The 13,210-nt window shown below is 44.3% G+C and overlaps 1 protein-coding gene across 1 annotated transcript in view; it reads left to right on the forward strand.

The window, feature by feature from the left end:
• The first annotated feature begins 4,857 nt into the window (after positions 1-4,857).
• LOC125437166 (nuclear GTPase SLIP-GC-like) overlaps positions 4,858-13,210 on the forward strand; it is a 33,612-nt gene continuing 25,259 nt past the window's right edge. The window contains exons 1-5 of the mRNA XM_048504575.1: positions 4,858-4,869; positions 5,938-6,204; positions 7,573-7,764; positions 12,042-12,217; positions 12,516-12,534. Of these exons, the coding sequence (XP_048360532.1) occupies positions 4,858-4,869; positions 5,938-6,204; positions 7,573-7,764; positions 12,042-12,217; positions 12,516-12,534 (666 nt within the window). The remainder of the gene's footprint in view (positions 4,870-5,937; positions 6,205-7,572; positions 7,765-12,041; positions 12,218-12,515; positions 12,535-13,210) is intronic.

Genomic DNA, 13,210 nt, shown 5'->3' on the forward strand with positions numbered 1-13,210 from the left:
GCAGATTTATTATGAACTCCTTTCCTAATGATCCCCAGCATAGAGGTTTGCCTTTTTTCACAGCTGCCATGTACATTGAGTTGACATTCCCATTGGAACTATCAACCAAGATACTTAGATCCCTTCCTGGTCTGTGACTGAGTAGCACTGACGGCCCTGTAGAATGTATGTGAGAGTTTGGTTTTTGCCCCTATGTTGCATCACTTTACATTTGCTACATTGAACTGCATTTACCATTTCCTAGCCCACTTTCACCCTAATTTATCAAGATCCAGCTTGGAGCTCTTACTTGTCGATTTGTGGTTCTCACCACCCCTACATAATTTGGTATAGATCTGCAAACTTGGCCACCCATGTTACCCACCCCTACTTCCCTAGGTTTCATTTTATGAATACAAGTTAAAGAGCACTGGTTCCAAGCGGATCCTTAGGGGACACCACTCCCTACATTTTCTCCATTGTGAGAACTTCCCATTTATACCCACCCTTTGTTTCCCTGTTCCTCAAACCAGTTTTTTGAAATCCATGGGGAGGGACTTCCCCTCTTATTCCTTCATTGCTTTGAGTTTTCTCAACTTAGTCTCTAATGAGTGAGGAACTTCGATCAAAACACTTTTGGAAATCCAAGTAGACCTTAATGTCCACTGGTTCCCCACTTATCCACATGCCTGTTTACACCCCTCAAAAGAACTCTAGTAAGGTTTGGCCAAGACAGGGACTTGCCTCTCACCAAAGCCATGCCTGACTCTTCTTCCTCAGCGGAGTCTTGTTGTTTTTTTTCTACTATGTTTAATAATTTTATCTTTAATGAAAGTAGATTCTACTAATTTACCAGGAACAGATGTCAAACTGACTGGCCTGTAATTTTTTCCTGGGTCCCCCTAGACCCTTTCTTAAAAGATTGTGGTTGGCTGACATTGGCCATCTTCCAGTCTTCTTCAGGGATGGAGGCCAGATTTCAGGGATAAGTTGCATATTAATAATGAGAACATCAAGCAATTTCATGCTTGAGCTCTTTAAGATAGAGAAGATGCAATCTGGGCCAGAGGATTTGGTAAGCATTTAGTTTATCAATGGCCTGCCACAACTTCTTCCTTGTCTACCACTATCTTAGCCAGTTCCTCGGATTCACCTCCCTAAAAGCTTGGTTCCAGGTGCAGGAATTTTTCCTCTCACCTGCCTCTTAGCAGGTGAAGACAGAATTAAAGAAATTCATTCAGCTTCTCTGCAATCTCCCTGTCATCTTTTAGCACACCTTTTGTTTTCGCCTTTGTCATCCTAACTTGGACCTACCGCTTCCCTAGCTGGCTTCTACTGCTTTTGATGTACTTGAAGAACTGTTTTGTTGCTGGTCTTGATGTTACATGACCATATCGTTCCCTCTATGAAATCCCTTTTTTTTGCCTCCGTTACAGCTAACTTGCTTCTACTCTTTTGTGTCACCATTTGTGATTTCTCTCTGGTATTCTTCATCAGTTAAGTTGGACTTCCATTTTCTAAAATACATCTTTTTTCCTAATAATTTCCCTCCAACCTCCCTTGGTTAACCATGGTGGCGAAACTTTCTTTTTTTGGACTGGGTGCTGGCTTTTCCCTAACCTGTGGAACACATTCCAGCTATTTCAAGACTGAGCTTTAAAGACTGTGTTTTTTAAATAACCTCCAAGCATCTTGGACATTTTGACTCTCTTGATTTTCCCTTTCAGCTTCCTATTTTGCACTATCCCCCCTCATCTTTGAGAAATTTCCCTTTCCTGAAGGCCGAATGAGATAACTACATGTGAAGTAGTTGTCCACTTGTTCGTCATGCAGAGATTCTGAATCTGACAGCATTGTGAATGGTCTCTCCTGATTTCCCTATTGGCTTCAACAACACTGCGACTTCCAGCACCAGGTCCCTGGGTCCCACACCTTAGAATTAGATCTAGGGATCACATCTCCCTGGTTGGTTCTACAACCATCTGCTCTAAGCCACCAGTCATTTAGCATATCCAAGAAATGTTCTCTCCCTTACTATGAACATGCATTTTTTTCCAGTTTATATGGGGATAGTTAAAAATGCATTGACCACCACAACATTTTGTGTTTTTGTTGGCCCTCTCTAATTTCTTTTTTCCATCTCAAGAATCCTCTTGTGCACTTTGGTCCAGGGGGGGGCGATAATATATATTCCCTAATGTTAAACTATGCTTCACCCCTGGTATTGATATCCATGAGTGCTTCTGTAGCCAGAAGAATCAAGCTCCCCCTGCATTGTCTATTTTATGTGACGTACTATGCTCTCTTTGATGTAGAGGGCCACCCCACTCCCAATGCAGCCCTGTCCTATCCTTCCTGTTCAGGGAGCCTGTAACCTGGGATAACAGCATCCCGCACTGGTTCTCCTCATTCCACCATGTCTCTGTGAGTGCCCACTATATCCAATGTCCCTCCTTCAAAGACTCCTGTACTCCAAGCTCCCCCCATTTTAGGTCGAGATGCTTCTACTATTAGCATAGAGACACTTGTATACCTCTGTCTCTGTCCCTAGCGTGGGATTTATAGTGTTTTGCCCTCCTAGCCTTTTTTGAAGACACTATCACTTATCACATTACTATGCTCCTAAACTGCTTGTATGTGGTTTGGATTTAGAAAAACCTCTCTCTGTGTCCGCATACCCATGGACTCTGTATTCCGAACCAAAGTCACCTTAGCTCCTGTTGAAAGCTTTCCCCAAAGGATCAGTTTAAAGCTGTTCTGCCACCTTTTTTTTAATGTTAGGCGCCAGCAGCCTGGTTCCCTCTTTGGTTAAAGATGAAGCCCGTCCCTTTTGTACCAGAGCCTGCCTTATCCCAAAGGTTCCCCAGTTCCTGACAAATCTAGAAACCCTCTACTTTACACCCACCTTCTCATCCCGCGCATTGTGAGACCCTGTATCTCCAGCTTGCCTAGCTCGCCTCCTCGCGTGGAACAGAGTAGCATTTTGGAGGAATGCCACCTTGGGGGTCCTGGATTTTAACCTGTTTCCTAGCAGCCTTAGAATTTAGCTTCCAGAACCTCCCGGTTACATTTCCCAATGTCATTGGTGCCAATGTGGACCACAACTGCTGATTCCACCCCAGCACTGTTTAACAGCCTATCTAGACGAAGCATGACATCCGCAACCTTCAGCACCAGGCAGGCAAGTCACCATGTGGTCATCTGCGCCTGTCACAAACCCAACGCTTTATATTCCTGATGATCGAATCACCCACTACAAGGGCCCCCCACCTCCCCGAGGGGTATCCCTCAGTCTTTGAGGGTCATCTGACCACCAGCTAGAGGAAGGGGTCCCATCTAAGGGAGCATCTTCCACCACCTCAGACTGGCACCCTCCATCCCACCCCAGACTCTCATTCTCCATTTGACATCTGAAGAGATGTCACCAGCAGGATGGGACCCGGCTGCTAAGGTCCCTAGAGAAGCCTTGTTTGTTGCCCTCTCTGCCTCTCTCAGCTTCTCCAAGGTCTGCCACCTTGGCTTCAAGAGAAGCGGACCACGTTCCTTGTGTGCCAGGAGCTCATTGCAGCCCGAGGGGCACACCCACGACTTCTGTCCCTAGTGGCAGATAGTCATACATGTGACACTCAGTGCAAAACACTGGAAAGCCCCCATCCCCCTGCTGGCTTCCTGCCTTCATATCTAATTTTGTTTCGATATTCAAATACTGATTTTAATTAGTGCCTCCCTCTTAAGGTTTCTATACCTTCTACTATCCCTTAAAATATGTTCTTATTTAATAAAATACCTGCGCGCGCCACTGCTCTTCTCCACTGCTCCTCTTCTCTGCTGGTTCCAGAGACTAACTGACAAGATTTTAAAATTTGAGAAGCCCCACCCCTTCAGCAGCCTCCACCAATCAGCAGCCCCAGGACAAGGAGAGAAAAAAAGAGAAAACCCCTGTTTAAAATACACTGTTTAAAAGATGTGGCTTTGAGAAAAGCCCTCCGTAAAGAAAAAAGAGAGCTCACTCAGCCCTTTCTGGCCCACTGCTCTTCTCCACCAATCAGCAGCCCCCTTTCTGGCCCACTGCTCTTCTGGCCCACTGCTCTTCAGTAGAACCGGTTGTTAAAATGGTGCTTGTAAACAACCAGTTGTTAAATTATTTGAATCCCACCACCAGAACTGGTTGTTAAATTATTTAAATCCCATCACTGCTTAAAATGGTTAGTGATGGTAGCATCAGCTTCGTTTCTTAAGAAGCAAGCAACAGCAAATAAATTTACCTGAAGCTCGAGTTTGTTACCTTACAAACTAAACAAAGTAACTCTTTTATATGTAGTTTATCGGTTTCAGATTCCAAGTTCAAGCAGAACAGTAAACAATCTCTACTGACATAAATATACGCATGCATAAATACATGCACGCAAAGAGAGAGCTCCTAGTCAACCCATATCTTGTGAGGTCTTAGTTCAACTGTTTTAACTGCCACAGATAGAACATTTGCTCTCTGAAAATTTCTCCCAGCATGCAATCATCAGGTGCAAATTATTTCAAAGGATCGTTGGAATCAGCTACTGTTAGGCTTTTCTCCACATGCCTCCTTAAGCTAAAATTTTGTGGTCAATGCTACAAAATTTATAGCACAACTGTAAGAGAGGTAGTGCCATCATAACTTATTTCTTGAAGTGGATATTGTTAACTACAAGCAGCAATATATTATCAATTTCAAAGAACATTATAGTTATAATTCACCTATGAAATGACAGAAATTATTTCATGGTCTTATATATTAGCTACAATGACTCAAGGCGTCAGCCACATCATTGAAGGGTTGGGGACCACCAGCAGATTTGCCTCTGCAGAACGCTGAGGCCAAATAGGGACATTTGAGGCAAGATGGACTTGAAGGTAAGAGGGCCCCAGGCCGCAAAGGGCCTTAAAGGTCAATACCAACACGTTGAAGGTGATCCAGTATTCCACTGGGAGCCAGGGCAGGTGGCACAACACAGGGGAGATGTGGTCCCTTACAGAGCCATCTGTGAGGAGCTGGGCCACCACATGCTGGACCAGTTTCAGCTTCCAGATCAGCCACAAGGGAAGGTGCCCATAGAGTGAGTTACAATGTGACTGTAGCATGGATCACTGTGACCAGATCAGCCTAGGAAAGGTAAGAGACCAGCCACCGGGCCTGACGTTGATGGAAAAAGGCCACCTGGGTCACATGATTTCATCAGAGAGACACTTCACACTAAATGTGTCATCCCTCCCCCCCCCCCCCACTTAAGGTATCTTCATGTCAAAAGATTTGGGGGAGAATTCTTCCAGCATCAGGAGGCTGAAAGATCTTTGGGTGTCTTGGTTGGGGGGAAGCAGGTCTAGTAGCAGCATGTTAATGGGAAGATGTGGGAGGAGAGGTTAACTGGAAGTAACCAGCATAACTTGGCTTTAAGTTTGCAAATGAAGAATGCCTTTTCTCAAAATCAAATTGTGCCAGGTTGAGTGGCTGACCCTTGTATGAATAACAATTGACAAAAGCTTCCTCTTTCCAGCTAATTTCAACGTTTGAGAGAAATGTGTTTAATATCTGAAAAACAAACAAGTTACAACCTCCTTTCGGTTTGGCTAAGTGAAACCGAGTTCTTTGCACTAGGATTAGCCAACCCTTTCTTTTTCCTTTAAAACATTGATAACAATGAGAAGAGTAGTTTTGATTAGCACAGCCAAGCAAGGGTTGAAGATTAACCCCCCCATTCATTTTTCTGCAATCTAGCTCTGAATTAGTGCTGTACATTCATGCACAATTACTTTCTGTTTTGGTTTCACTCTGGAGTCTCGTACATGTGTCTGTTTAGGAATAAAGGTGGAGAGAAACAGAATTTGCTGCACAGCAAAACCGTTTACAATCTCTCCTGTTTCTATGTATGTCAACATCTACCCTAAGTTTAAAAGCCTCTTTACCTGATACCTCATTGATAGGAGTGGAAAGAAGAGCTAAAGAATCTTGTGGAGGTTTTGAGCAAGAATGATGACGATGCCGATGCCGATGACGAAGAAGAAGAAAAAGAAGAAGAAGAAGAAGAAAAAGATGTCAATGACTATAATGAATGTGTGAATGATGCCACTAAAAGTCTCCGTACTCTTTATGGGGAGGGAGCTGAAAAAAAGGATTATGAAACCTTATTGAGGACTCCATTCAGGGTTTCTATTCCTCCCCAAAGAATAATTTCTGTCAAGAAACAAAACGTGAGTGCTGCCTTCTTCCATTTGTCCTCATTGTCTGATGTCTTGAGTGGGGACTGTTCTTGCACCCAGGAATGTCCATACTTCAGCTACTTGACCCATTTGCTATTTTAAACCTCATGTTTCTACATGATGTCATGTGGAAATAAAATAGCAAATGTCATCATGATGACATTCCACATGATGTCATCCTGTATCTGTGCACAGACCTCTAACAGCCTCTTCCTTTGTATTTTTTAAAAATGCATTTTCTGGGCAGGACACTATTGGCACAAGCAGTTTCTTGTGTATGAAAGGCAACCAGTACAATTGCAGGTCTTCTAGTCAATTATTCATTGTTGATGATGACAGCAAAGGGCTAGCTCCTTGCAGCAATTGCAGGAATAAGCACAAGAGAAAAGAATCACCCACACATCAGAGCCCCAGTAGATATTATGGCAGTCAACTCATGGCCACTAGCACCATTTTTGGAAGATTTTGGCCACTGAAAAAATGTGGTGAGGTCCTGACCCTGATCAGGTCCATAGCACACCGGGACCAGGAGAACTTGTTTCCTCTCCATACCTGTTCAAGTAGTGAATCAGCCCCACCCACTGCTCTTTCAATATTTGAAAGGCATGGGGGATTGGGGGAGGGGGGGAAGAAGAGCCCAATGGGCCATTGCAACTTTTTTTTAGATGGCTCAAATTTTCTTTAAAATGGTATTGGCAGCCAGAAGTCAGGCTCACAGCTGTCATGATGTCTAGATTTGCACTTAGCCTGCATTTTAAAAAATAGGGGAAATCTATGAGATTGTCTACAGTTGCCTCTGCAAACACCTGGTATTCCTGTGCAGAGTTACTCATGCTGGTGAAAGTTTTTATTTAAAAAACAGAAAAGAAGTGCTCATAGTTCAGTCTGCTTTTTTGGCAGGGGCGGGAATCCTCTGGAAGTAACTTTGCAAATACAGAGAAGTTTTCTTTCAAGGTTTTTTAAAAGGTATTGTGTTATTCCTATGTTCCTCAAAATAAAAAGAAATTAAAATAGGGTGGGTGGGGAATCTTGAGGCTCATGTGCACTGAAGGTTTTCCTATTGTGTTCTCATATCAGATGTGCAAGGGTTCCCCCCCCCCCCCCCAGAAATTCCCTTGGAATTTTCCCCCTGAAATTCCCCTGAAATCCCCCTGAAATTCCCCTGGGGGAATTGAATTAGTTGGTTAGATCAACAAAATATTTGATGTTTAACTCCATGCAAAAACAATCACATGAGGAAGAAAAATACATGACTGCTGACCATGATATTCATAACATTAACAGCAGAGGGAACATTGGATTGAAATCCCTTTAGAAGCCCGGTTTAACATCTTCAGTGTATTGATTTTTGTGTTACAGGAAGAGGAGTTCTCCGAAGAACTGGATAGGTATATTCATGTTCAGGATAAAGGCACTGATCGTCTCTGGCCGCTGATCAAGAATGTAGAAGTGACTATTCCAAGATCAGAAATCCTTCCGGAAGGCATCATATTTTTGGATATTCCTGGTACAGGGGACTTCAATAGCAAAAGGGATGAAATGTGGAAAGAGGTGACTATTTTCAGGGAAGGTGTGAAAATATTATATTTGACATGTCTTTTATCCTTTGATTTCATTGTGAAGAGAAAAGCCCCCAACAACTTAGTTCAAAATCTCTCTCCCACTTTAGCATTGCTAACAGAAATGTTTTTAATTTCTCTTTACCCAGTTTCTACCTGAAAGCCAGCAATATGTTTCTTTTCTTCTTTATAGAAATTTGAGGTCTGTTTTGAAACTCTTCTATTTGGGTCAAAAATAAATTCAAAAATAGGAGGAGCAGGAAGGGCGGTTCTGAAAAATTGAAGATATCACAATGCACATGTTCAGAGGCAGGCAGTGTCTTCCCAAACTGTCCTGTCCTCCTGCTTGAGTACTACCACGTGCTGAATGACAAACAAATAAGAGAAATTGTATTGTTGAAAGCTTCATAGCCAAAATGATCTGGCTGTTGTGGGTTTTCCAGGCTGTGTGGCCCAAAACCATGGCCACACACCAGGGGCATAGGGGCAGGGGAAATGGTACTTGGGGCAAAATGACACCCAGGCCCCACCCCCTGTGGCTCCCCTCCCCTCCATGGAGTCCCGTCCCACTGCAAAAACAGCCTGCTATGGGCTGCGGGGCCTGGCTGGTGGGGCGGGGCAGTGCAAGGGGAGAGAGGGAGCTGTGTGTGGGGTGGTTTCTGCCTCCCCCATGAACCCAATTTCGTGTGCCCAGGGTTGGGCGCCCCCTGCCCCCTTCTCACTATGCCACTGCCCCCCACTCTAGAAAATCCACAACAGCCAGGTAAAGAGAAATTATTTCTCTTTTGAGAGAAGAGGAATGAAATACTACATCAAAAAAAGTGAATTTTGGAAGAAGGAATTCCACTCCCCAGAATAACGCTACCTCTGTCTCAGTTTACCACATGTAAGCTACTTTGGGTTCTGACATTTAAGGAAAGGTACAAGTCTTACATTTAAAATGCAGTGACTTACCTTTCAAGGCTGTAAAGGGAGCTCCGGAGATTTCTGCTCTGCCCTTCCCCCGGTATCTGGGAATATAGCAAGAAACTGGCACTATTGCACCATTTGGATATGAGAATGAATGTTGAAAGCCCTGCTGTAATAGTCACTAAAATGATGAATTCACAGCTATAGTCTCTCTTGTATGGAGGGATGGGGGAAGATTTCCAGAGGTCAGTGTTTCTGATTAGAAAGAAGAAAATGAAAAAAAAGAAAAGAAGTAAGCACTTGTAGGTCCCGAGATGGGGTCTCTGGATTACGGCGGAGGTGTTACTGGTGATCCCTGGCCTCTCCTTGTCCCCGGCTGGCCTCCACACGGACAGGAGGCAACAGCTCTGGCCCCAGCCTGGTGGGACGCTCTACCTCCAGCTGTCAGGGCCCTCTTGGGTTCGCTGGGATTCACTTGGGGAGCCTGCAAGACTGAGCTGTTCCACCGGGCCTTTGGGGAGACTAGCCGTTGATAGGGGCCCCCTCCCTCCCTCCCTCCTTGCTCTTCCTTATGAAGACCTATAAACCCCACTCTGGGGCATCTGTGGGAATGATAGTAGGTGCCATCCGGAACTAAAAGTATTAATGCTACATTTTAACATTAAGGTTTATTTTTATCAGAGCCATCCTTATTTATATTACATTGTATTTTAATTGATTGTGCTCTTTATACTGTTCACCGCCCTGAGCCCTTCGGGGGAGGGCGGTCTATAAACCTAATAAATAATAATAATAATAATAATAATAATAATAATAATAATAATAATAATAATAATAATAATAATAATAACAACAACAACAACAACAACAACAACAACTTACTGTAGGACCATTTTGTCACTGCGAAATTTTTTTTTTTTGTTAGCACGGGAAATGCCCTGATGCAATCGAGAGTTCTTCATGGCTCCTGGTGCTGCAGTGTGTGCACCACAGTGTTGCTCCAGCATTGGCCTGGAGTATTGGCTTTGCTTCGCAACTTTGAAAAAACACCAAATTTGAGGCTCTTTTGAAATGCCCTTGTGTTGCTCTGGTGGCTTTTACTGCCATGAAAAACTCCACGGCAGCAGAACCAGGGCCCTTTTCCCCGCCTCTCCGCTCTTTCCTGCCCCACCAATCAACAGGCACTGAGAATTCTCTCACATGCGCAAGGATTTTAAATAGGTGGGAGGGTGGGGATTCTCTGTCACATGCAAGGATTTTAGATGGGCTGGGCGAGGGCGGCAATTCTCTCACATGTGCAAGGATTTTAAATAGGTGGGAGGGTGGTGATTCTCTCACACACGCAAGGATTTTAGATGGGTTGGGCGAAGGCGGCGATTCTCAAACATGTGCAAGGATTTTAAATAGGTGGGAAGCTGGCGATTCTCTCACACATGCAAAGATTTTAGATGGGTTGGACGAGGGCGGCGATTCTCTCACACACGCAAGGATTTTAGATGGGTTGGGCGAGGGCGGCGATTCTCTCAGATGCGCAAGGATTTTAAATAGGTGGGAGGGTGGTGATTCTCTCTCACATGCAAGGATTTTAGATGGGCTGGGTGAGGGCGGCGATTCTCTCACATGCGCAAGGATTTTAAATAGGTGGGAGGGTGGTGATTCTCTCACACACGCAAGGATTTTAGATGGGCTGGGTGAGGGCGGCGATTCTCTCACATGCGCAAGGATTTTAAATAGGTGGGAGGGTGGTGATTCTCTCACACACGCAAGGATTTTAGATGGGCTGGGTGAGGGCGGCGATTCTCTCACATGCACAAGGATTTTAAATAGGTGGGAGGGTGGTGATTCTCTCACACACACAAGGATTTTAGATGGGCTGGGTGAGGGCGGCGATTCTCTCACATGCGCAAGGATTTTAAATAGGTGGGAGGGTGGTGGTTCTCTCACACATGCAAAGATTTTAGATGCGTTGGGCGAGGGTGGCGATTCTCTCAGATGTGCAAGGATTTTAAATAGGTGGGAGGGTGGCGATTCTCTCATACATGCAAAGATTTTAGATGAGTTGTGCAAGGGCGGCGATTCTCTCACATGCACAAGGATTTTAAATAGGTGGGAGGGTGGCGATTCTCTCACACACTCAAGGATTTTAGATGGGTTGGGTGAGGGCAGCGATTCTCTCACGTGTGCAAGGATTTTAAATAGGTGGGAGGGTGGCGATTCTCTCACACATGCAAAAACTTTAGATGGGTTGGGCGAGGGCGGCGATTCTCTCAGATGTGCAAGGATTTTAAATAGGTGGGAGGGTGGTGATTCTCACACACATGCAAGATTTTAGATGAGTTGTGCAAGGGCGGCAATTCTCTCACATGCACAAGGATTTTAAATAGGTGGGGTGGTGGTGATTCTTTCACATGCACAAGGATTTTAAATAGAAGAAGAGGAAGAGTTTGGATTTATATCCCCCCTTTCTCTCCTGTAGGAGACTCAAAGGGGCTTACAATCTCCTTGCCCTTCCCCCCTCACAACAAACACCCTGAGAGGTAGGTGGGGCTGAGAGAGCTCCGGAGAGCTGTGACTCGCCCAAAATCACCCAGCTGGCGTGTGTGGGAGTGCACAGGCTAATCTGAATTCCCCAGATAAGCCTCCACAGGTCAGGCGGCAGAGCTGGGAATCAAACCCGGTTCCTCCAGATCAGAGTGCACCTGCTCTTAGCCACTACACCACTGCTGGGTTGGGTGAGGCACTACGCCACTGCTGGGTTGGCTTTTAGCCACTATGCCACTGCTGGGTTGGGTGAGGGCAGTGATTCTCTCACATATAAAGTAGCACAAATGAGACCAAAACTGACTGCATAAGTATAAAATAATGTTATGCACCTTCTAAATTATTAAAAATTCAACAGGCCTCTTTTGTAGAGTTCTTCAGTTATTGTGGTAATACATAGGAGGCCATGTTTTGTGGCCACAGAAGGATTCATACATGACAGGGAAATTACAATATTGAAGGCGGCCTTATTCTGAATCAAAGCTAACCATTGATCCATTTTGTTTGTTAGCAGCAGTAGTCAAGGAGTCATTCCCTAGTCATTAGTTGGAGGTGCCAAGGATTGAAAATAAGCCCTTAGGTCTTCCCCTATATGGTATCCTATGGTACATTTATCTGTATCCCTTTAACGATGCCTCAGTATGGTGAATTTCCATCTCTGTATAGTTCAAATGAAGAATGATAATCTTCCAGTCAAAACTGTAAAGTTTCCTTTTCAGAGATCTTTGATTCTGACCAAGGTTTGTAGACCTAAGATATAGGATTGACTTTCCGGGAGTTCATTATCTGATGCAATAAATTTCCCTTTTATTTTAAAAGAACATTAACAAATGTACAGTCATCTGGATTGTCAGTGACATTGAACGTGTTCTTGGAGAGAAGACCCAGGACCAGTTACTGGAAGAAAGCATCAAGGCCTTTCCAGGAGGGATGTGCACTGACATTGCCCTGGTGGTCAGCAAATCAGATAAAATTAATCTTGATGAATACAGAAGGTATTTGCAAAGATCCTTGTTGTTGAAATAAGTGCTACAGTACAAACCTCTCCACTGACACTGGAAAAGAACCGCATAGTTTAATTTAACGTCACATAACTGTAATTTAAAATTGTCCACCTAGGAAAATTGTGACTTATAATTCTAATTTTTGTGAATTTCCTTGCAATTCTGATCTGAATGCTATGCATAAACAACCTTGGCTCTGTTCTTTCTAATGTATGGTGGCTGCTTTCTGCCACAAACATTTTGAAATTAATTTATTATGCTATTCTAAGTAAATCTCTTTTATTTCCAGGGAAAGAAAAAATAAAAATGTAAGTATAAATTCTGAAAACCTGACCCATGTTGTTGTTTCAAACTCTTCCATGACAAAAGTTTCATATCAGCAATCTGTTTGCTCTTACTTGTAGAATGAATTACTATAGACACAGCCAATCTAAGTTTTGTTTTGTTTCATTGATGGTTGAAGGATAGAGCTAGTATCAGTTCCAGGGTTGAGTGAAAATTTTAAAAAGAAAAAAACCCTGTCACTCTCTTTTCTGTCTCATTTCCAATTCTTTGTGGAAGAGTGTGAAATGCTAAAATAAAAAACAAAATGGGGGCACAAGTTAGCTAATCTATGCTTAATTGTCTAAGGGTTTGGATGTCCAAGCCCTGTGCATCCAGAGGGCCCGGCAATCACTGTCCCACCCTTCCAGCCCAAGTCAGGAAAATGCCGCCGCCGTGGAAGGTCAGGAAAATGCCGCTGCCACTGCCCCTTCCCACCCCCAAGTGCGCCGGGCCATGCAGGGCCCATCAAATGCCGCCCCCTCCCACATCCCCAAGTCAAGCTGGGCTGCGGAGGGCCTGGCAAATGCCCCCTGCCCCCCTTCACCCCAATCATCTACATCCCACTCTCCCCCACCTCTAGCAACATCTTTCAACCCTCTCGCACCACTCACCTTGCCACCCTCCCCCACCCCTAACCACACCTTTCAATACTCCCTCACC

Source organism: Sphaerodactylus townsendi, linkage group LG01 (assembly GCF_021028975.2).
Source record: "Sphaerodactylus townsendi isolate TG3544 linkage group LG01, MPM_Stown_v2.3, whole genome shotgun sequence".
NCBI classification, from domain to species: Eukaryota; Metazoa; Chordata; class Lepidosauria; order Squamata; family Sphaerodactylidae; genus Sphaerodactylus; species Sphaerodactylus townsendi.